Source organism: Lepus europaeus, chromosome 5, assembly GCF_033115175.1.
Source record: "Lepus europaeus isolate LE1 chromosome 5, mLepTim1.pri, whole genome shotgun sequence".
Taxonomy (NCBI): Eukaryota; Metazoa; Chordata; class Mammalia; order Lagomorpha; family Leporidae; genus Lepus; species Lepus europaeus.
The window spans coordinates 67,164,430-67,189,490 of NC_084831.1; the positions used below are offsets into that span (position 1 = coordinate 67,164,430).

Genomic DNA, 25,061 nt, shown 5'->3' on the forward strand with positions numbered 1-25,061 from the left:
AGACCACCTTTCTGTCGATTCAAGGCAGTTATTTGAGTTTGATTTCATTCAATTATGGATGTATGGGAAGCATGCATTTTTTAAGAATATCAAAGATACAACAAAAATTTCTGAAGGAACCACTAACACATTTCCATCCCAAACCCATCCCCTTCCACCTCAAAGGATTTTTTTTTTTCATTTAATTCTATTTCTCTGAAGCAAAAACCAGAGGAAATACATCTGTTGTAATGAAATTCTACAAATACCATTCTGGAAAGTGTAACTGGAGATGGTGGAAAGGGAGAAGTTCAAGGTTTAGAATTCAACCAAATGGCCTTGCCTGTGCACAGCCTGGGCTCCTAAGCAGACACAAAATCAACAGACATAGGTCAGGGACATCTGGAGTCTCTCAGGTAAGTTAGCAAACAAGATAACTTTTTTTGGAGATTAGAAACATGCCCCTACATTAAAGATGAAAGCAAAGGCAGACCTATATTCTACTTGCAAAATCCTAATCTAGTGGTTCCTCTCTCCTGAGCCACTGTGGGTCCACTGCACAGTCAAATCCAGTGCCAAGTTCCCGCTGGAACATTGAATCAAGTGACTGATTAAATAAAAGCATACCCATTTTGTTAGGCAAGACTTCCTGCAGTGGCATGGATTTAGAGGTAGGAGTGGGGAAATTTGGGGAGATAAGCACAATATAAATACAAGATAACAGTGGGATCAGAATTACGGAAAGGCCTGTCTCACATTAAAGCTGAACAGAGAAACTTGGAAAATAATAATAAAAAAAAATGACAGCCCTTCATCCTCTTCACTTCCTGTTACTCGTATTTTTCTTTTCTGCAAAAGTGTTTTTCCTATAGTGACATCTCTTTTCTCCTGGGTCTAGTTACTTCATTCTGTTTTTAAAAAATATTTCCCAATTATTGCCACCAAGTAAACTTTTCTGAGTTCTAATATGAGGCTCCTGTGACAGCTCGTGATTAAAGACATGCACTAGGAAATAAACAATCGTTTCTTTCAGTTGACTAAATTGCTTCTAAACTTACCATCTTCCAAGGTTATAATGACCCTAGACTGATGAAATTTTAACAAGGTTTCAGGGACCTTTCTCTCATTCTCAAGCAAGTACCAAAACCTTCCATGGAAATTCAGCTACATTTTAAGAACAGAGCAAGGCCACATGCCCCTCCCCAGCTAAAGCTTATTATCGTCCTTCCTTCTCCAGTTGCTTAGAATTTCCCTCCTCTTTTTTTTTTTTTTTTTTTAGATTCTCTAGGTAAATGCCATTTGAGCAAGCAAACGGCAAGCCCAATTGCATAGTTAACCAGTCAGCCATTGTGTATTTCTAATATTTAGGATTTAACTAATATAGTGAGTATTCTTTTATCCCTGTCCAAGCCTATGTGAGGGGTATAGACAAGAGATAAAAATAGGCATCAAAGTTCCCATTCTTGTTGTTGTTTGCATTTTTTAAACACTTATTTATTCTCATCTACTTGAGAGGCAGAGTGAGAGAGAGCGAGAGTGAGAGCGAGAGAGATCTTCCATCTACCAGTCCATTCCCTAAATCGCTGCAACAGCCAGGACTGGGGCCCAGGCCGAAGCCAGGAGCCTGGAACTCAATGTAAGTCTCTCAAGTGACAGGAGCCCAAGCACTTGAGCCACCACCTTCTTTTTCCCAGGATGCATTCACAGGAAGCTGGATAGGAAGTGGAGTAGCAGGCCGGGACTTGAACAGGCACTCCAATATTGGGTGCAGGCATCTGAAGCAGCTGTTCGACCCCTTGCACCACAACACCTGCCCCCATTGATAATCCTGGGCAGCAACCCTACTCCATCTACTTAACCAAGCCCTGGTGAACTCTCAAAATTGCAAAGTCTTACCTATTACCCAGACCACTGTAACAGACTCCTAGTTAGTAGGATGACTACAGAAGCTATAATTCAAACTGAGACATATAGTGAAAGAGGTGATTTGCTAGGAGGAAAGAGAGCAGAAATTTGAACTGTTCCAGGAAAAGGAGGATGGGCACTCTGCTTGGTCTCCCCACTTCCAGGCGATTCCCTCAGCATCTCCCTTGTTCTGGATATCAAAGAGATCTATGGTCACTAAATAGGTCACGTGGCTCCTGATTAACGGCCTTCAACAATTCCCAATTTCCATGGCATAAGTTTCATCAACATAAAATATCGTAGATTCTCTGACTCCTATCATCTCTAAGTGATTTCATTATTTTGTATCATATTAAAAGCTCCAGCAAGTGGATCTGAGCTGATTATAGTGGTGTAAACACTACTCACCTGTCTTTAATCCCCAGGGCTCTATAACTGTATGTGTCACATGATATTGAAACTGTTTCCCTTCATTCTTCTCTCTCAGGAGTAAAGATGGTGGCTTGCTGATCTTTATGCCCCTGGTGCCTTAATATGCACCCGGTAAATTCTGATCAACTGGACACAGATGTGAAACAATGAGGCGTTCCATTTTTCACACTTTGCTGAGACAAAAGCTACAGTAGGTTGATCCTACCCTAAATCAGTAGCTTTCTAAATTTATAGAAACTCAATAGGTAACAAAACATAAAAACTGATTCATGATGTCTCATTAAACCAAATGCCAACTTTGTTGATTAGTCTTTAACAAGATTCATAAAAAGTTGACAATGCTGATTGGCAGTTTCAGGGAGGCATTGTGGTCCTGCTGGTTAAGCTTGCTTGTGACACCAGCACCCATATCAGGGTGTTGGTTCAAGTCTGGGCTGCTGTGCATCCAATGCAGCTGCCTGCTAATGTGTCTGGGAGGGCAGCAGAGCCTGGCCTGAACGCTCAGGCCCCTGCTATCTATGTGGGAGACCCAGATAGAGTTCGTGGCTCCAGGCTTTAGCCTGGCCCAGCACAAGCTGTTGCAAGATTTGGGGAGTGAATCAGTAGATTGAAGAAGGATATTCTCTCTCTCTCCCTCTCTCTCTCTCTCTCCCTCTCTGTCACTCTGTCTTTCAAATAAATAAATAAATATGTTTAACAAAAAAAGTGGCAGTCTCCATGTTGATGTTGGCAGGCTTAGGGAGAGAAAATTCTACATATGTCCAAGGAAGAGTGTGCGTGGCCTAAGTTTATTGCAGAGAAACTCAGAGAGACAGCTCTCACCTGCTGGCTCATTTCCCCAATGCTCACAAAGGGCCAGAGCTGAGCTGAGGCCAATGATAGGAGCCAGGAATTCAACCCAGGTCTCCCATGTGGGCAGTATGAATCCATTTACTTGAGCCATCACAGCTGCCTCCCAGGGTGTGCATTAGTAAAATCCTGGAATCAGGAGCCACAGCCAGGTATTGAAACCAGATATTCTAATATGGGACGTGAGTAACTTAACCCTGCTGGGCCAAATGCCCTCTTTAAGAGTTGACTCTTGAACTACAACCACTGCAATGACACCAAAAGCAGCCATGGCTTTTCCTTTCTTGTAGGAATTTGTTCTACAATGTAAACTGGCCGTTTAAATTGTTTTTCAAATCAGTTTATTTGTAGTTATCAAACTTCAATGCTAATTTTAAGCAAAAAAGCTTGTTTAAAATGAAGTCTTTGAAATAAATCTAGCCTACTATGAGAAATGTTGAATCACCTTATAATAACATCCTGCGGATGCATTTGTTTTGCATTCTCAAATCTAGGATTACAAGTGAGAAAAACCAAGAGTTAAAAAAATGAAGATAATGCACTGACTGGAATGGAAACTGGAAAAATATTCTTAAAGTTGAATGAAGAGAATACACAATTTTTCTAAAACCTAATGTTAGGCTTTATTTGTTTTGGAGAAAGGAGAATTACATCTGATAGCACAACTGATTTCATGACATTGACCTAAGATAAAGCATAAGAGTTTAATTTCTTGTATGGTTAATAAAATATCATCCATTTTATGAATATAGTGCTAATAAATATATTTGATTGAATGTAGGCTAAATCAAATGCCTGCCCTCAGTAAGCTTAATAATATGGGAATAGAAGTATAAAAGAATAAAAAGCTGAGAGTAAAGTGGGACAGAAACTTCCACTTCCTTGAGTGGAAGTGGGACAGAAACCTGTAGTGGACCAGAATCTAAAGGAACTTGAATGCCAGTGTATTAAGCTTGACTTTTTATTCTGATGTTTTGGCATCTGGGGCCTTACTGTGGAGCCTGCCCTTCCCAGGGCTAACCAATTTCTAGAGATGGTTAAGGATTTACCTGGGAAAGCACATTTCATTTGCAAACTAACCAATCCAGAGCCTACTTCTGCCCCTACTCTAACCTCATCTTCTCTCTGATCTTATGCTCTAGGCAATATTACCTTGCCATACACACCCCAAGGCTAGGAGCCAAACAACTCTGGGGTGCCCTAACAACCCAGAACCAAAATTATTCACCCACTCCTAAGACTTCTGACCCTGCCTCACCCATTCCTTCCCATGGAAATCGAAGTAATGGCTCTTGGCCATATTCTCCCTCCCTCTTTCCTCTGCCTCCAGACTGGAGCTTCCTGTGTGGCCCTCCCTGGTATGGTAGGATGGCTAAAGTAATCCATCAACTTAGCTAGGCCACAGAGCCCGGATAAGCGGTCAAACATAATTCTAGATGAAACCCTCATGAATGCACGTCGTGTGCCTCCTCCTCTTGGGAACTGTAACAAGTTATGTTGTCAGTGACAAACATCTCATCTATAGGCCTCACCATACCCGAATAATAATTTTTTAAATTGGTACTTTACACACCCAGGCAGAAGGCTATCCCTGCTTTCATTAGGAATGGAGCAGCTAGTGAAGGTATTAAGCAGGGGAGAGGCATGTTGGGAGTCACTCTACAATGTTCAATTTAGCAGTGTTAATGTACAATCTGCTAAGGCTGAAATGGATTCTTCACCCTCTGCTTCCTGATTATACGTGCTAACTTCCTACTCATCATTTAAAGCACATTTCCAAGGCTACCTTCTCTTGAAGGCATTCTCCAATCTTGTCAGTCAAAACTCGTATTCCCTGCATGTGTGTTCCTGCTGTGATTTGTTTAAACAGCAGTGGTAGTGCTAATCACAAAGTATTGTGGTTACCTGCATATTTCTGTCTCCCTTGCTAATCTAAAATCCTCCTACAAAAGAAGATTTAGTTTTACTCCTCTCGGTAACTCCAGCACCTGGTATATAGCCCTTGTCATAAGCAATAAAACCTGAACATAGCTACTTGCTGATTGAGAGGCAGAGCCTAAGAATATAGATGATTGCAATAGTCCTGTCAAGAGTTAGCTAGTAAGTACCTGAACTAGAGATGTAGCAACTCGAATAGAAAAACATTAACTGATACATGAACCATTGTCAAGGTGGCATTCAGAGCTGTGTTACCTAGGGCAGTCATCATCTGATAGATTTTTGAAAGTTAGCTGGTTCCAAAGACATGTGCACTAAGTATAAAATACACTTAATTTCAAAAGCATAGTGTAAAAATATGCAATACTTCATTAGAATTTTCTTATTCATTATACATTCAGGTGATAATATTTTAGATATACTTAATTAAAATATATATTCTTAAAATTATTTCACATATTTCTCTTTACCTTCTTCACAAAGCTATCAGAAAATTTTAAATTGCATCTCTAGCTTGCACTATATTTTCTTTGAACACTTCTGATCTCAAGGACTTAGTAATTAACTGGAGGTTTGATGGAAAGAAAAAGAGGAACTCAAGATTTTGAGACAAAATTACTAAAGAAAAGATTGTGCTTGAAGGGAAATAAGGCAAGTGAATAGAGAACCTGGCTAAAGTGGTAACCACATTGAATTTGAGATGTAGGACCTATCATCAGTCAGTCAGGCATCAGTAACTACACAGGTCTCATCTGGAGCCAGGAAGTCAATTGGGGATATGGGGAAAGTCCTAAACCAATGAGATGCTCAGATCTCATTGCCCACTCTTTCACAAAAAGAACATGACTAACTTTGTTTCAGATGTTTTAATCGATAAGCATAACCATCAGAAGGTTCTTGTTTCAAACTCTGTATTTTCACATTTACAAGCTGTTTATGAGACAGCCATTGGGCATAGCAGTCAAAATGCTGCCTCGGAAGCCTGAGTCCCAAATCAGTGCTGGCTCTGCTCCCAATTCCAGCTTCCTGTTAACATGTACCCTGGGAGGCAGCAGGTGACAGCTCAAGCAATCAGGCCCCTGCTACCCATGAGGGAAACTTGGATTAATTTTTTGGCTCCATTATTTGGCCTAGCTGTTGCAGGCATGTGGGAAGTGAACCAACAGATGGGAAAGCTCTGTCTGTCAATCTCTTGCTATCTTTCCTTCTGTCTTCCAAATAAATAAATAAAATTGGTAGGAGGGGGCTATTTATAGAACTATCCACAGTTTCCATATGCTTCTGAATAGAGTAGGTGACCAGTAAGATCAGGCTCTCTTAATCCTGTGTGGGAATATAAAAATCTGCAGGTTGGTGAGGTAAATCTCAGGACAAAACCCAACCTGTTTCATAGATTTTGCAGATTCACTAAATAGCACTAAGGGTGCTAAAATACAATAAAAGTAACAAGGCACAGAGGTAACTTGCTGGTCTACGATTCCTAAGGCCCCCTGGCAACATATCTGGCTCCATTGATCATCCCCTAGAGGCAGGCATCACAGATGCTACAGATCATGTGGTTCTACACGTTCACAGAAAAACAGGAGGTAGCCACCATGCAAAATATATTTCATTGCTTTTGACCTTTTTTCATTCTTTCTTTAAAATTATTGCTTATTTTTATTATTTATTTGAAAGGCAGAAATACAAAGAGAACTCCTATGTGCTGGTTCATTTGCCAAATGTCTGCAAGAACCAGGGCTGAGCTTGACTGAAGCCAAAAGCCAGGAGCTCAATCTTGGTTTTCCATGTAGGTGGCAAGGAATCACAAAGCTAGACTGGAGCGTGTAGCCAGCGCTCAAACCCAGGTGTTCTGATATGAGATGTGGGTGTCCCAAGTTATGTCTTAACCATGGCACCAAATCCCCATTTCTTTTTTCCTTCCTTTTTAAAAATATTTATTTTATATTCATAGTTTATTTTTATATTTTATATTGTTTATTTTTATATTTATTGTTTATTTCATTTGAAAAGCAGGGGAGCTCAGAGAGAGTTTGCATCTATTGGTTCACCCCCAAAATGCCTGCAACAACCATGGCTAGCCTGAAGCCAGGAGCTAGAAACTCAGTTGAGGGTCTTCTGTATGGGTGGCAATGATCCAGATACTTGGAACCATCACCTGCTACTCCCAAGACATATATTAGAATGAAGCAATCAAGAGCAGAGTGGGGGTACAAATCCAGGCACTCAAATACTGGATGTAGGCATTCCAAGCCATGGCTTTAACCACTGCACCAAGAGCCTCCTTCTTCCCTTCCTTTTAAGAGCATTCGAAGGATGTTTTAGGACATAGCAGTCATAAAATCAAAGAGTGATTTTAATGTGTAAGCTAGTCATGAGAATCGTGTCCCTTAAATGAATATTTGATACCTAAGTAAAATAAATCAAGTACTTGACTAGTGTACTTGGAAATATGCATGATTCTCCTCACTGAACCAATTTTACTCCATCTTCCAGGTGCCAGGGCTACAGAAAAATCCATGAGTTATCTAGCAAACCTCTGACTCCACACAGGGAGATGATGACATCTTGAACAGAAAAAAAAAAAAAATAACTGTGGTAAGGTCGAAAGTTATGGTCATGGCCAGATTTAAGGGGGAAGAGGAGGAAGAGTCACAACAAAGTAAAAGAGGCAAAAGGAGATAGCAAAGGTCCGTGCGTGTAGAGTGCCATGGGAGGCGAGCGAGGGAATTTTCAAGGAAGAGGAAAAACCAGCAAGAAATGCTGTTATCAAAAAATCATGATAAATAGAAAACACCAATCAAGATGGTGAAAGTAAGTCTATATACGCCACTAAACAAAATAAATTTAATGAGACTAAACTAACTTATTGATACAATAAAGATTCTTAGATTGAATTAAACACAAACCATCCAAACACAGCATAATCTTACTTACACTTGAAGTTTATATCTAAAGACTCTGAAAGGCTGAAAGTAAAAGGAATATATATGAATATGTAAACATAAATATGTGTTTCTTAAAATAAATTTTAAAACTCAGTATACAGTGATTAAAAGGTGTCATTTTTAATGATAAAGGGTGACCTAACTAGTAAAATAAAATATTCCTAAATCTGAATGAATATAAGGTATTCTAAATATTTATAAAGGTATCTGAAATGAAATAGAACTTGGCTTAATTATAAGGAGAAAAGCCAAATCATCAAGTTTACAGAATTAATTGTCATTATAATTCTGGAACTGAGGGAGCAAGCAGATAAAAAGATATCTAAGGATATAAAAATTTGAGAGATATAATTGTATGGTGCTCTAAGCTCAACATTTAAAGAATGGTATTCTTTCTCAAAACTGAACTTATATTGGTGCACAAAGGGAGTCTTTAATACCAAAGAATTAAAATAATATCAAACCAGAATAAGGTGCTTTTCTAAAAATAATATTCAATGAACACAAAAGTAATTCTTAGAATTAAAAATATGGTAGCAGAAGGAAAAGCTCAGGAGAATGTTTAAAAGATAAAATTGAAGAAATCTCTCAGCCTGTAAAACAAAATGACAAAGAAGTATAGAGGAAAAGTTAACAACAGGAGAGTATCAGTAGAATGGTTCTAACATTCCCAGAACAGGATTCTCCCCGAAAGACAGTTTAAAAATAAATAAATTTTTTAAAATAAATAAATAAGACCAAAATGCCAAGACAGATGGACTCCAAAAACAATATGAGAAGGTCTGTCAGGGGTCAGGATGCCTGCTGACCCCACGCTGTGCTGCTCACTTGAAGGCAGGACTCTGGGTAACATAGCTAAGATGCCTCTTTGTGCTTCACTTAACATGTCCAAAACACGAAGAAGCTGCTGCTCTCTTTTCCATGCGCAGTCACAGAAGTCCGTACCCCTAACCACATTTCCACTGGACATCCAGAGCCTGTGCCACAAGAGGGTCTCACAAGATACCCTGATTCTAGTAAACTTCATGTTTCCTAGAACTCACTTGTGACCCCCCAACCCGACATCATCAGAATGGGCTATAAACAAGTAAAAAAATTGTCAAGGATACGAAACCAGATTCTGACCCAAAGTTTCTTTTCCGCTTGCTTTCTCATGGGAATATTATCCGTTCATTGCAATGCTAGATTTGGGTTGATGAGTATTTCTGAAACCTTATGAATATAAACAAAACAACTCTAAAGAAAAGCAGGGAGGGGCCAGTGTCGCGGTATACAGGGTTAAGCCACCACCTGTGATGCTGGCATCCCATATAGGCCTCGGTTTGAGTTCCAGCTGCTCCATTCCAATCCATCTCCTTGGTAATGTGTCTGGGAAAGCAACAGAGGCCCCTGCACCAATCTGGGAGACCCAGAAGAAGCTCCTGGCTCCTGGCTTTGGCCTGGCTGACCCTCGACAATTGCAGTCATTTGGGGAATGAACCAGCAGATGGAAGACCTCTCTCTCTCTCTCTCTCTCTCTCTCTCTCTCATTTTGACTTTCAATTAAACAAATAAAATCTTAAAAAAAAAAAAGAAAGAGGAAACAGTTAACTGAAATCAATAAACCAGTTGATTGAAGAAGTAGGGGATGTGCTGGGACAGTGATGGTAAAGTTTTACTTTATTTAAAAGCGGTGAATACATGGCAGTTTGTTTGATTATAGTTGTCAAGTTGTACGTACATATTTTATATATTGTTATGGCTTATGAGATATTCAAACTTTGTTTTTTGACAGGCAGATTTAGACAGTGAGAGAGAGACAGAGAGAAAGGTCTTCCTTTTCTGTTGGTTCACCCCCCAAATGGCCACTACGGCCAGCGCACTGTGGCCGGCGTGCTGTGCCGATCCGAAGCCAGGAGCCAGGTGCTTCCTCCTGGTCTCCCATGTGAGTGCAGGGCCCAAGCACTTGGGCCATCCTCCACTGCCTTCCTGGGCCACAGCAGAGAGCTGGACTAGAAGAGGAGCAACCAGGACAGAATCCGGCACCCCAACTGGGGTTTATCCCAATGATGTATTTTTAAAATTATTTATTTATTTGACAAGTAGAGTTATAGACAGTGAGAGAGAGAGAGAGAGAGAGGTCTTCTTTCCATTGGTTCACTCCCCAAATGGCTGCTACAGCCGGAGCTACGCTGATCCGAAGCCAGGAGCCAGGTGTTTCCTCCGGGTCTCCCATGTGGGTGCAGGAGCCCAAGCACTTGGGCCATCCTCCACTGCCCCCCAGGCCACAGCAGAGAGCTGGACTGGAAGAGGAACATCCGGGACTAGAACTGGTGCCCATTTGGGATGTTGGCACCGCAGGCGGAGGATTAACCAAGTTAGCCAGGGTGCTGCCCCCCCCATGATGTATTTTAACATCAGAAAATCAAATGCTGCCAGTTAATTTTATGGATGATGAGAAAGTCACACTTTTTATTAAGTGGGTACCTACCTTCAAGAGAGCATGTGCCAGCACACAAATAGTTTAAAGATAATGAGTATGGGTTCTATCACTGCCCCACTCTTTGCAAAGGTGAAATCCCCTACTCTGTAGCTATCGGGTTTGGCCACAGACGTGGTTTGCCAGTGAAATCCAAGAGTAAGCATGTAAGTGGCAATGTGCAGCTTCTGAGCAAAACCTTATAGGCATTCCATGGTTCCGCTGTATAGGGGGTAGCACAACAGACTCTTGCAGTCTGACCTACTCATCCTGTCCAGGTCTCAGGATTTCAGCTGACCAAAAAAAACATGATCATGAGATCACAAAATAAGCCTTTGTTGTTGTAAACTGGGGTTGCCTGTTAGGCTAAGCTACCTTTGAGAGAGCTGTGCAGTGAAGGAAGGGAACAAACAGAAGTCTACGGTTACAGCCAGCAAGGAAAGGATCTGGTTACTCTAAATAAGGTCATATTGAGAAGCAGAGATGAATATTAAAGGAACTCTCAAAATCCAAATTAGAGAGGAGAATGAAAGATGGTACAAGGTACTACCAGCAGGCTGAGTCCAGCACCAAGGACAGAGGGCAGAGGGTGAGTCTCAGAGAAGAGAGAGACTGCTCTGTCAGAGGCAAATAAAGCCCTCTATTTTGGTAAAAATAGCGTTGAAAGGGGGAAATTTGAGCAAGCATGAGGAAGAGAGTCCCTATCTTTTGAGAAGGTTAGAGGTGAGGGCAGCTGCTGGGAGCAAGATGTGGACACGATGTGAAGGAGGCACTGAAGAGTGGGGCTGGCTTTGAAGAAGCAGCCAGCCCAGTCCGTGTACACAGGGGGAGTTCACTCCCTGATGCCCAGTCAGTGAAATGCTGACCCGGTATCTGTTATGAATCACAAAAGTTATATAAAATTACTACCAGCTGCCTGTTTACATAAGGAAAATAAAGACATAGGCTGCCTTCTTACTAGCCTGTATCTGGCCTTAGAACTAGGAGGGTACTTGAAAAACTATGTGGAAAAATAGAATTAAAAGATAAGCTTATTTTGGTGCAAAAAAAATCAAAATTCATGATGCAGTTTTTTTCACAATACACATTTTTTCATGAATTTTTGAAGATCTCTCATAGTTTCTTTACCAATATTTTCAGGAAATTAGTACAATAAATTATACTGTTTGCAAAGAATACTGAAAGAAAACTTTTTCTAAAAGTTTTTTGCTAAAAGTCATTTTTAAAAACTTTGATAAGATTGAATGGATTGGATATTTTAGGCATATTTGAGTTTTTGAATTTTCACAGATTAAACATTAAGATACTTTTGACAACATGATTGAATGAGTGAATTTAAAGGAAATAAATGATTTAGAAACCAGGTATAGTTTCACAGCAAGATTTGCTGAATCCTTTATTATCAACTGTGCTAAATTAGTCTACTAAAGCCCTAAAATCTTTGGTTTCAGATTCATTTTAACTTATAATTATAACATTATTACACTTCTTTATGAAAGACTATTTGCATGTGATTTCCATGTAATCTTTACAGCAAATCTAATAGTACCATGTAATCTGTGTGAAATTAATAAAAGAAAATTTTACTCCATAATCACCCTTGTAAAGAGAGGTTCCAAGCCATTTGGAGCTGTGGTTGGATGAAATCTTCTCCTTCTCCATGTTTCAGATCTATTTTCCTTGGCGATTTTTCCATTTAGGGGAGGAGGTGGAGGAGGAATAGGCATCAAATAACTGCTAATGTTCGGAAGTTGATATGGATTCATTCTCTGTGAATTGTCTGTGGAGTTCCTGAACTTCATCATGGCCTTCTTGCCCTATAATCACATTTCATGACATAAGAACCAATGAAACAGAAGTGGTGACCCCGTGTAACCCGAAATCAAAGATAGCTTGAATGACTGACATTGTGGACACCTGATATCAAGAAACTCAAAATGCTCCAGTCTGGTTTTTAAAAAATGGCACTTTGCAGTCATTTCATAGCAAATTAACTATTCATAAGTTTCTAAATTTATATAGTATAGTTTTACACTAACAAATAGGGATGGCAGTTTTATGATAGTACTTTGAGGACTTTCCCTCAGCAAATCATTACAGGGACCCAGTGCAATTAAATAATTTAAAACCAAGAAGTTTGCAGAGTTGTATTTGAAACAAGGTTAAGGTTTTTAAAATGTACTTTAACATGTTACTGCATAACATATTAAACAATACTGTGTTAAATACTTGGGCGCCTTCCAGTTGTTCATTATTACAAATATGACAGCACACAACATTGTTGAATCCATTTTTTTACATTTATGTGTGTATTCCTAGGATAAATCCCTCTGTGTTAAAACAATTGAGAATGTTCATTTGAAATTGTGATAAATATTCCTCTATTGCCTCCACAAATAGTTGTACAAACAATTTCTACTCTTACAAATGGTATAAGAGAAACTATCTTTCTAAGGATATTTACTTTCAATCAATTAATTATCTTTACTCAGTTGAATCTCTGTCCACATTTTTTACCCCATTGCTTTTGCCAAAATCAAAGACCCTCACTCCTGCAACTTAGCAAAGTTCAACCTGCTTATATCTATGGCATGTTCAAATACTTTCCACGTGCAAATCTTTTACTCTTTAAACACAATAAGAATTTATTGAGTGCTTCCTACATATTCACTAATCATGTAGACTAGTATTCTTTTTAAGGAATTTCTTGTCTGATTCTATATTTTCATCATCAATGTCATTGACAATAATTGTGTGTCTTTTCTCCCAGTATGTGTTTCATATATATGTTTTACAGTAAGCCCCAATGTTACTTTTGACTGCCTTGATAACTGATATATCATCATCAATGCCTATATCAGCACCTAGGCACAGTAGGTATTCAATAAATGTTTACTGAATGAAAAATGAGTTAGCTAATTGAAATGTGAAGTTTATCTTAGTCTTGTCAGCATTCATGAACTGCCAATAAGTGCCTATCTACCAAATACTTGGAAACAGGGAAAGACCTTATATAGCTTTAATGAGTAAATCTATCCACTGGATGAGTGGATTTGGAAAATCATCTGAAAATACTACCACCAAAAACTGCTCTCAAACCAGTAGAATGTGAATATTTCCTGACTGATAGTGTTCACATATCTAAAAAAAAATGTATTGATCAAAGATAGAATTGGTAATTACAGAAGCTTAGAAAAGAATACAATGTTAGGAAAAGTGGAAAGTACTCATCTGAGTACTATCTAGGGAACAGGAACTACTATCCATGAACTTTAAATATTTCCAATCCTAACTGCAATGTCCGCCTTGGAGGACAGAGTTTTAGCCAAAGACCTTTGAGTTTTCAGGTACTTTTGGCAAGCCAATTCTTAGGATGAGATGAGTGAATTAGACCATCTTGGTCTGACATGTTAACATTCCATATGCCATATCCCCCTCATTCTGACTCCATGTTCACCAGGCAACCTTCTCATTATGGCTTCACTTCCCATTTAGGTCTGCCTACAAAGAGAGAACACACTACTTTTACAAGCTTTGACTGTTTGATACCTGTTGGTGACCTAATGACCTAATTATGATTTAGTTCCTATTTTGGCTTATTTTAGAGATAAAAATGAGCTTGTTGTAAACTTCAGTTAATCCGAAATAATCTTAGTACCTGACCATTTCTGGACACTGGCTGACAGTGGAAATTTGTGCCTTCAAAATGGAGAGCCAATCCTAGAAAATGCCAAACTAATTGATTTATGACATTATGAGTTTCTATTGAGCTCTTAAGTAGTCACCTTAAACAAAGCAACATCACCTTCAGATTAATTCTCCTGCCATCTGGGAAACTACTATTAAATTACTGAAGTAAGGTTGGTAAATAGTACTTTGCAAGCTGAAAAACACATTAAATCGATAGTATTATTTTTAGTTATATTTATACTTGTGAAACAATGATATTTTTAATTAATTTCTTAGTGGCAAGCTTGTCTGTCAGTTAAGGATTTAAAATATCTGAAATATCTCATATTTCCTAATAATAAATGGAATGTAATTCACCTATTTTAACATAATGACAATCATTGTTATAACACAGGCTCATTCTTAAGCTGGCAAATGCTTCTTGTTCCTGTTATAAATACAAACAATATCCTCCCTAATTAGTGAATGTTCTAATTATCCCTCCCTATTTAAGTAACTCATATTTCATGGTTACCATACTCCTTCCTGTGCTCTATTGAAATAAGTGAAAATTATCTGAGACATAACCTTGAAAGAGAAGTGGAGTCTAGCTCCCGGGTGTGATTAACTCAGCATTTTTAAAGATGGACATTCAGTTCCTTCTATATTCAACCTTCGAAGAGTCAAACTTGAAGCAATTTCATACACTGATGGGAAAGTAAGTCGGCATGCAAATGCAAACCTATTCTTGGAAAGTTTCATTTTCTAGGTTTCATGCATTTAAAATTTGGAAGGAGTCAACATTGGGTCTTTTCTGATAGAAGTCATATCTGGCTATGAAGTCTTTCCTCTTTGTTTTTCAATTAGCCTTTCAAATTAATTGGAACCCATCACACATTTTAAAAAAATCTATTCCTACTCTTTGTACTCAATAATATAGAAACTACAGGCCTTCACTTAGAGTATCATATAATTTATCAAAAGTGCATAGCAACTACTTAATAAAGACACAGCATGAACTCCACGAAGTGGATTATTGAATATAGAATATTAAGAATTATGATAACCTAATGTTCTAATTAATAATTTTAAAATATTTCTTGGCCGGCACCATGGCTCACTTGGCTATTCCTCTGGCTGCGGCACCAGCACCCCAGGTTCTAGTCCCGGTTGGGGTGCCAGATTCTGTCCCGGTTGCCCCTCTTCCAGTCCAGCTCTCTGCTGTGGCCCGGGAAGACAGTGGAGGATGGCCCAAGTGCTTGGGCCCTGCACCCACATGGGAGACCAGGAGGAAGCACCTGGCTCCTGGCTTTGGCTCGGCGCAGCACACCGGCTGTAGTGGCCATTTGAGGGGTGAACCAACAGAAAAGGAAGACCTTTGTCTCTCTCTCTCTCTCTCTCTCTCTCTCTCTCTCTCTCTCTCTAGCTTTGCCTGTCAAAAAAATAAATAAAATAAAATAAAATATTTCTTGAATAAAATGACATTTACCCCAATAGGAAATGGAGCTTCATTTTCCAGGATTGAGGTTTTGGGTCTGGACCCCGGCGTAATCTTTGGAACAGTTCTTATAGCTGGATTACTGGGAAGAGGCTGCAATCGAATTGGAGGCTGCATATTTCCTGGAGCAGTATATGGTCGAGGGGCTGTCTAGACAATTAGGGGGAAAATTCCATGTAAATTAGTATCTTGACATGTTTCCAGAACCAATTAATAACCCAACAAATTGCCTAGAATAATTAATGGTGCCTTTTTACTGAACAAATTAAACTTTAATTATGTCCTTCCATTATACATACCCTTATGACCCAAAGTATTTGTTAAAACATATGGTATTGAAGTCCTCTACATAACTAAATGCCACAATTATAGAGTATTATAGACAAAAGAGATGTCCTCTATTACATTCCTGTATTTTTATTCATACTATAAATTCACAGGCAATATCTAATTTATGCTCTGCATAGACTGGCTTTGCTCAATTAAACGTTAAGTTAAATAATGTTCCTATTTTAAAGGTTTGAGCGGATATTATTGGAATGGACTCACTTCTATTTCAACATTTTCAATAAAAGCTCAATTCTGAATCTTTTAAGACTTAAGATTAAAATTGGTACTGAAGTTAAAGCAGACAATAGGATTCAAACAAGGAGAAAAGATGGATGCTCAACTGTAATTCATTACCATTTATTCAACCGCTTTCTTGAAATTTTAAGAAAACATAGATGAGAAACTATAACTGTCAACTTTGGCAAGCACTGTATAAATATGGGTGTTTTCTAATTTCTCCACTAGGTCTACTATCCACCTTCTTTGGTTTGGTGGGGCAGCAGGGAGTCATCCTTTTAGAACTACACCAACTAACCTCAGAAATGCAGCTGGATTCCACCAGTGAGAGGCATGGCAGGAGACAGATGGGCAGCAGGAGACTGAGATCAGGGTGTTTATTCTCCTGGACCCCTCCCTGCAGCTCATAATGGGGCAGCGGGGACCCTCTACCAAGGTCCACAGCTCCTGTGGGGAAGTCCTCTCCTGGCTACAAGTACTATTTACTTGTTCTGGTATCCAGTTTTTCTTCCCCTTAGACCTCAGAGGAGTTGTGATTTCTCATAGTGCCAACCTCAGTATGGTTAACACCCCTCCTTGGGTTTTTGTTAACCCTGCCTGCATTTTTGTAAATAGTTTCTTTATTAAATACTTCCTAATTATCCTATTTGTGTGAGCCATCTGTTTCCTGTTGAGCCCCTGACTGAGGCATTTTCCAGTCAAGAAAGTATTGAAGCAAATACCAAAAATGTCAATATTTTGGAACATTAGAAGAGCATTTCCGGGCATTGACAGAACATGGTAAGTTTAGTATAAAGATTTGCAATGTGTCAAAAGTTGATAAAAAATGAGACTTTTGGCCTAGTTTTCCTATTATCGAGATAGTGGAAAATCCGTCAAGAATACAACAGGGTGTTTGGATAAGAGGGTGTGAGAAAGATGGTATGTAAATGACTCACAAATAAGGCTTAATGTTTTGACTCCAGAGAATGGTGAACAACAAATATTGAATTTGGAAAAAGTGTGTGTAAATACACGTTTTTAAAAAGGATGTTAAGGCAGCTGCTACTTCTAAAATTAATCAGAGTACCATCTTGAGAAGCATGTCATGTGTTGCTAAATCTCTCATTTTGCTGGGTCAACATTTACTGAATTCCCATCGTAACATAGGCCCTGCACTGAGACAAAAAGTTATTTTTAATATCTAATGGCAACCCAACACATTTAGTACCAACCACACAAAGGCTGCCAAATAGACAATCACAACAAAATACCTGAGAACAGAAAACAGAACCAAATATTCCAAAATATTTAGAGTAATCTAATGAAGCTAATAAAAGTTAAAGCTCGCAGAAGCAGTTAGATTTTATCAGAATGGCTAAACAAAAGAAGAAATGGATAAGTAGAGGAGAATGGTAAAACTGGATAATTAAGGAAGAAGAGAACTGGTTGTTAGCCAAGCCATGGGAAGAGCAGCAAAGGTAATATTTTGTTTTCATTTCTTCACTAGTAACAGAATTTCTATCTGGTAGCACACATATCATAAACAAATGTTATATTTTTCAGCATCCCTTACAACTCTGTGTAGATATAAATGGCTTCAGTTTTGATCAATAGGATATGAGCAAAAGTGATACCCAAAACTTTCAGATCATGCCCTTAGAGAATATAAGCGTGGCTCACAAGCCCTTTTACTCTTTTCCTCTGGCTGAAATATCCACACAGATCTTCCATCTTGACTTAAGCAGCAACACTCTAAATTCAGTAGATCAATAGCATAAAAAGGGTCTGGCTTTCGATGACTTTCTAGAGCAGAGATGTCAGGCCAAGTGACACTCATGTACGAGGGGCTTCAAAAAGTTCATGTAAAAATTCTCATTCTCTTTTAATTCCATTTTCCATGAACTTTTTAAAAAATACTTTCAAAAGTTTATTTTAGACAGAGAGAAACAGACAGATCGAGATCTTTTATCTACTTGTTCATGCCCAATTGACAGGAACAGTCAGTGCTCAGCTAGGCAGAAGTCAGGAACATAGAATTCAATTCAGGTCTCCTAAACGGGTGGTGTAGACACCAAGGCACTTGAGCCATCATCATGTATTCCCTCCAAGGGTACACATTAGCAGAAAGCTGGAATGGTGAGTCAACCTGGGACTCAAACCCCGGTAATCTAACATAGGATGTGGGCATCTCAAGTGGCATCATTCTCTTTTCTTCAAGATTTTATTTATTTAAGCCAGGAGCCTGGAAATCCATTCAGATCTCCCACGTAGGTGGCAGGGGCCCAAGTATTTGAACCCTCATCTGCTGCTTTCCTAGGTGCATTTGAAGGGAGCTGGATCAGAAGCAGAGTAGCCAGAACCAAACTGGCATTCTGACATGGGATTTGCACATTGCAAGTGGCAGCTTAGCCTGCTGTGCCACAACACGGATCTCCCATGTCTTAACTACTCTGCCTAACAGCCACCACCCCCACCCCTTATGACATTTTTGAAATCCCTTCCTGTGTGCGTTGGGGTGAGGAAACATCCTTTATGTTTAAGTCACTGTTACCTTGCTTCTCTGTACACACACCTATACTGCTATATTTCAACCAATAAAGGGAGTCAAATGGACTGACAAGAGCAGCATTTGATTTAAAGACACAGGAGATACCAAGAGGTAAAATGTCTTAAAATCCACAACAGGAAATTAAACTAGAAGTTTCTGAACTAGGGAATTAGATCACCCAAAAGAATTCTCTTGGATTCTGTAAGACAAATCTGACTTGAGACTCTGTCCTGGCAGATAATCCAACGGAATACAAAACCATGAAAAAATCTAATGTAGGAATTCAAGAAAACAGGTGACTGGGAACTAGAACATGATCTATCAGCCATTATGCTCTAAAATTTATTTCCCTCCATTTGCCTACAGATATCATTCAGTTAGATGAATGTGGCAGTCAAATGTTTAGCTGATCACATTTATCTCCCAAAACAAATCTGCACCATTAACTAACAGCTGTGAGCTACAAACTATTGTAGTTCACATCAGCAACTACCTTAAACTTGCTATATTTTAAATCAGCTGTAATATATTTTCTTGTAATAAATATGGCACTGTAGCTTAACATTCTCAAAACTATACCCGAATGTGAATTGAAATTGACTACCTGGTGATTACTCGGCTTAGCCGAGCATCTCCAATTCTTGGTAGATCTCTGAGGGTGAATTTTCTAAGCATGTGCAGAATTAGTTGAAATGACTTTCCACAGTTTATCAGGGAGTGGTGCAGCTAAAAGATTGTATGGTATTTTCAAAGTCTAAACACAATTAGTGACCAAGTGCACTTATACTTTCTTTGTTCACTTGAGAGAGTTGAAAAAGAAACAAATCAGTGGTGAGATCCCAAAAGGATTGACATCCTCTTATGAGTGGTATTTCTAAGTCAGAAGTGAAATTTAAAAGATACACATCCACACTGGGGGAACAAAAAAGGAAACCTGAACTTCTGTAAAATGGGAACTACCATTCCGAGAGGAACAGTAGGTATCCCTATAGGTGCAAAGGCACCACAGGGGTAACCAAGTGAAGAATTCTGGCTTACCAAAGAAAAAAGGCTTTTAAAGTGCTAGTGTCAGTGTTTCCTGTAATTTTTAAATTACTTTCTCACTCCTGCTACATTAAGATCTCCTGGATGTATCATAAACTATTTATTGAGGGTGTTCAGCTGGAAAATTGAAAAGAAAGCCTTTGAAGGGTTTTTCCTCTCTGAAACAGGTGGGAAGACAGAAAAAAGCACTTGATTGTTTCTTTTGTTTCACCCCAGTTAAAAGCTTTGGAGAATCTAGTGAATTTACTATCCTACAAAAGAATAGTTTGTATACATACACATTCAAATCAAACCTGGAAATAGGGTACCAATAAAGGGAAGATAGTGCTTTTGAGCACTCGTGCTGTTCATCAGGAAATGTCAAAACATATTTACCTCTTGAAAAATGTCAAAGCTTAACATATACAATGATCCTACTTCAACAATCTGAAAGTATGGTGATTTCTCCATAAATATCGTGCAATTCAAAAATGTTAATGCTAACAAGGAAATATAGTAAGCTACACAAAGCACAAATAAAGATTAATCATGCAATTCATTCAGTTACATTTTAAGTTATTGACCTCCAGCAAATCTTGGTAAAACTTCTCCTGTATGTGTATTGTTTCAAGGTACCTCACTTTTCTTCAAGCAAAAACTACCTCTAGGTTATAAATGAACCAAACAAGTATGTAATTCTTCAAGTAGAATTTCTGTACATTTTCCTTTACCTTACAGTACATGTACATACTTTTGATAAAAGGAGATCAAATATTAGTAACTGACTGAACAGACTATACGGTACCATTGATTTTGTACAGATATGACAAGAATGCAGAAACCATAAAAACAAAATCCAGAAGTAGAAAATATAAATCATATATGACACAACTAGTGGTTCAATTTTGCTGCATTGTAGGGTGCTTGTTGGAGTAATCATGGGGGAAATATTGGAATAGCAAAATTGAAGTCATATGGTCTAAGGTCTTAAGTGTCAGGTGAAAGACTGCTTTTTTACAAGTCATACAGAGCCAGGGAAAGTATTTGGGCAAGTAAGTAACATAAATAGTCTGTACTTCAAGAAAACTGGTTGGTAGCAGGCAAAATGGATTTTGCAGGGGTGACAGGGATTAGAGGTGGGGCACTGAAAAGAGACAGAATTGAACAGTCTATCTTTGCAACAGTAGGACGCACATGAATATGCAGGCATGTTCCCAGCAACCATTCCTTCTGAAATTAGTAAGAAATCATAAACTAGTTAACCTGGATGCTGCAAGACAGTGGGTTTAATATGACTCACCAGTGTTAATGGACTGGAATGTCTTTCGTTAACCAGAACACTATGGCCATGGTTGGTCTTTGGGCCAGCTGGGGGATGAGGAGACAGGATTGGCATATTATTTTCAATTGACCGGCTTGTGTGCTCTCCCTAGAATAAGAAAAAGGATTTAGTGAATAGATGCATGGTTAGCAATCTAGGTTAGAGTAAGTGCCTGACATGTAAGAGATACCATATGACTAAAGAAGTCTTATCTTATTCCTTTCAAGTGTTATTTCTGAGGTCTCTCAGGATAATTAGGAAAAGTTTCCAAAGCTCTTATTAGGGAGTCGTGGGTCATGGCAAAAACTAGGAAATTGAGTTGGTTTTAGACGTACTCAAAGAAATAGCTACAAAGCAATGAATCCTGAGTTTTAGCAGTATATATTAAACTGCTTAAAGCAAGTCACTACAGAAAGCACAATGGTCTTCACTACTGCGACCAGCAGAGACTACCAGAGAACAGTGCTTTTCTATCTTAGAAAATAAATGAGAGTAAGCAAAAACTTTGCATATTAAATGATGGGGATCTAAACCATATCTTTTGCCCACTGTAGCCATACAGTAAAAAGCATTATAAATGAAAATCCTACAGAGAGAGCCCACAGCATCTACCTCCAAACTCTGCCAATGCCATAACATGCCCAGGTTTTGTGTGCCTGGCAATCTGGCCACAGCCACATCAGCTTATACGATTTCAGGCTGTGCTGGTGACTCTTAATTTAATAACCATTTTGCACTATCAACATCTCAGTAGATAAACTATGGAATCTATAACTCAGTCCTTGATGTAGCACAACATCTGCAAAGCTGAATTACCACAAATCTTTACAGCCAACTCTTCTGTTCTTGAAAATCTGACCCATCTCCTGTCATTTTAAAACATTTTTTAACAAGATTATCTTTTGGCCCTGATAAAATAGATTTGAGTCCAGCAGGCAAGAGGGGAAAAATACCGTCTGCTATGGCAACTTATTCTACAGAAGCTTTATAAACATTCATCTGTCTGTGAAACATGTCTTAGGCCCTACATTTGTAATACTGCAGAAAAAATTACTAACAACACAGGGGCTTGAATGGCTCAAGAAACTGAGGAACATTGCCAACACAAAATGACATCTCTCTTGATTCAAATTTATATATTTCATAAGTTCACTGCAAAACAGAGAGATACAGTACAAAAATAGAAAACAGAGAATTTTAAAATGTCTTATGTAGAATGTCTAAACCTTATTAGGCTTTCTGTTGCTAAGGAGGATCTTCCCCATCATAATTTTCAAGGGTCACATTCACATGAAAATGTGCTGTTGTACAATTCTTGAAATTGTTTATCACAGTGTGAACATTACCATTTCTTTTAACTTTCCTAAGAGAGGACAAAGATCATTTGGACTGTAATGCAAGAAAATACAAATACAAAATTTCAAATATGAAAAGATATTTTCAAGTTTGTCTCTGAAAGCTTTGCACATTATTAAAATTTATTACCACAAATGGCTCCTATTTTGTCACAACCTTCTGTAATGATTAGGGCCAAGATTCAGGCTTGGTGAAACCATCATTTGACCTCAGCTATGCATTACTCAAAAGAAAAGCACCCCAGGAAATCTCAATAATAGCAGCACTGGTTTTTTAAATCATAAGATGATCCAAGTAAGAGTAAAAGAGAATTATGTAGCTCCTTACCTTAAATCTGGGAATTCGCTCCTTCCTAGCTAAGGTCTCCAGTTTCTTTTTTATTTCAAGCTGATGGTAACGCTAAAAATGGAGGAGAGAATCCTATCAATTATAGCCAGGAATATTTTAGATAAAAAAAAAATCACAATAGCTAACTAGATACTCAATTATCCCTCTTGTCATTGAGATGGAGAAGAATCACTTGTGTAAGTGTGCAGGTAGGAATAAAAATTGGAACAACTCTTTGGCAAACCAATTTCAAACATATATTAGGCAGTTAAAAGTATTCATACCCTTTAATCTGTACATTTAAATTCTAAATTGGGGGAAATCTGAATAATAATTTTAAAAATGTTTTATGCACAATGATGTCTGAAAATGATTTTTGTTTTTTCATCAAAGCAAAATGCAGAAGTAATATAAACTTCAAAGGGAATGGGTCTCTGAATATCCATCTGATGAAAGAAGATGTAATCGCTGAAATGAGGTTCACAAATATTTTCAGTTAATGCAGAATGCATGTAATGCAGAAAGATGATCCATATCTATTATCTCCTCTTGAGCAACTTTAATTGCTATTCTCCTCTTACAAACACAGAAACTGAGGCAGAAGATCATAAGATTGCCTGAGTCCACATCAGTGAATAGTGGAGCTATATGGAAACTTAGTCTGACATTAGCTGCTTGCTTTTTTATTTTTTCATAAAACATGTTCCTCTGACGATACGACATGATTTTATTAATGGATAAATGTGAATATAAGAGACTAAAAAATATGACAGTATGTTAAACACGGTTATCTGAGAGGAAAAAATACAAGTGCTTATTTTCCTTCACTTTCTAATTTTTCTATAATAGTAATTTTATATTTAAAAATAAATTTCACAAAAAGTTACCCGCTTACAATTTGGTTAGAAATCATTCAGTCATATTTGCGAGTGCTTTATTTATTGCCTCCTTGAAAGAAGTGTCTTTTCTCTGTTTTTGATCCCCTCCTCCTGCTGCCTTGGGGACCTTGCCAACTCAATCATTCTCAACCTAAGTATCATCAATCCTCTTCTTGACACTTCCCTTCCCTCTCTCTCTTTCCCTGATCTCTCACCCACTTATCACCAAACTTTATTAAATTCACTATCAACCGCTTTCCATCTTTTCACTTATTCCCAGCTCTCTGCAGTCAGTCCCTTGCTCATCACCACCACAGAAACGACTTTCACCAAGGCCACTAATGTCTTTGTCTTCTGGGTCAAATGTAATTTCCTTTTGCCCCAGCGCTTGTCTTGTTCAACCATCCTGCTGTTTGGGAGAGCCCCATGGCTTCCAGGACAACTTTCCAAGGGCCATACTTTTGGCCACTTGAATGCTCTCCCCCAGCCCCTCCTGCAGTGCAGGCACCACCCACACCAGGCTGGAAAACTCAGACCTGCCTGGAACTCCTTCTCCCTTAGTCCTCTATGTTGAGTCAGTTTAAATCTTTCTCTGTCATCGATGTCTCTGTAGACAGCTGCATCTCCCCAGCGTTACTGCTACTGCTGTTAGCCCACGCCCTCTGGCAACAGCTTCCTAATTGACCTCCCACCTCCAATCTTTTCCAGCTCATTAATCCATCTTCCACATTTTAGCTACATCATCTCTCTGAAACAGTTCTGCTCATTTATTTCACTCCCCTGCTGAAACATGTTTCATCGCCTCATCACCTACACTCCAAACCAGGTTGGGGATTTAAGGCCCTCCAGCAACAAGTCCCCACCCTACTGGTGTGTCATACTGCCACTCCTTCCAACCAACCCACTGTGCAGTTTGGCCTCAGTGAGCTTTCCTTTCCATCTACAATGTCCTTTCATGTCTGCTGCCTTCACTCTCTGGAAGGCCTTTCCCCTGATTCCATGACAACTGTCACTCAGTTCAGTTCACATAGCAGGAGCTGTTGACCCCTATAAATCCCCCAGAGGAAGGCCATCCCTCCCTTCTTCTCTGAGTCCAGAGTGTTTCTTCCAGCATTCAAGTACCTTCTACAATATTTTTTTAATTCTGTCTCAAAGCTACAACACATAGCCTAATACTGGCACATAGAAAGCCTGAAATTAATGTTTACTGCTTGAGTAAATACATGAATATGAACACAACATTAGTAAACATAATCAGCATAAACTAAATGGAGGACACATGTGACAGTTTAGACAGAAATATTTTTTTGCTACTCTAGGAATACTAATATATTATATGGGGTGAATATTCCTTATACTTAGGACACCAATTAGAAAATATCA

At 38.7% G+C, this 25,061-nt stretch overlaps 1 protein-coding gene across 1 annotated transcript in view; it reads right to left on the reverse strand.

The window, feature by feature from the left end:
- Window positions 1-25,061, reverse strand: part of ERICH3 (glutamate rich 3) — a 118,633-nt gene that overhangs the window by 62,370 nt on the left and 31,202 nt on the right. Inside the window, exons 4-7 of the mRNA XM_062190095.1 lie at window positions 22,801-22,872; window positions 21,097-21,225; window positions 15,668-15,826; window positions 12,108-12,326 (exon numbers count right to left, since the gene is read on the reverse strand). Coding sequence (XP_062046079.1) covers window positions 12,108-12,326; window positions 15,668-15,826; window positions 21,097-21,225; window positions 22,801-22,872 — 579 coding nt within the window. The remainder of the gene's footprint in view (window positions 1-12,107; window positions 12,327-15,667; window positions 15,827-21,096; window positions 21,226-22,800; window positions 22,873-25,061) is intronic.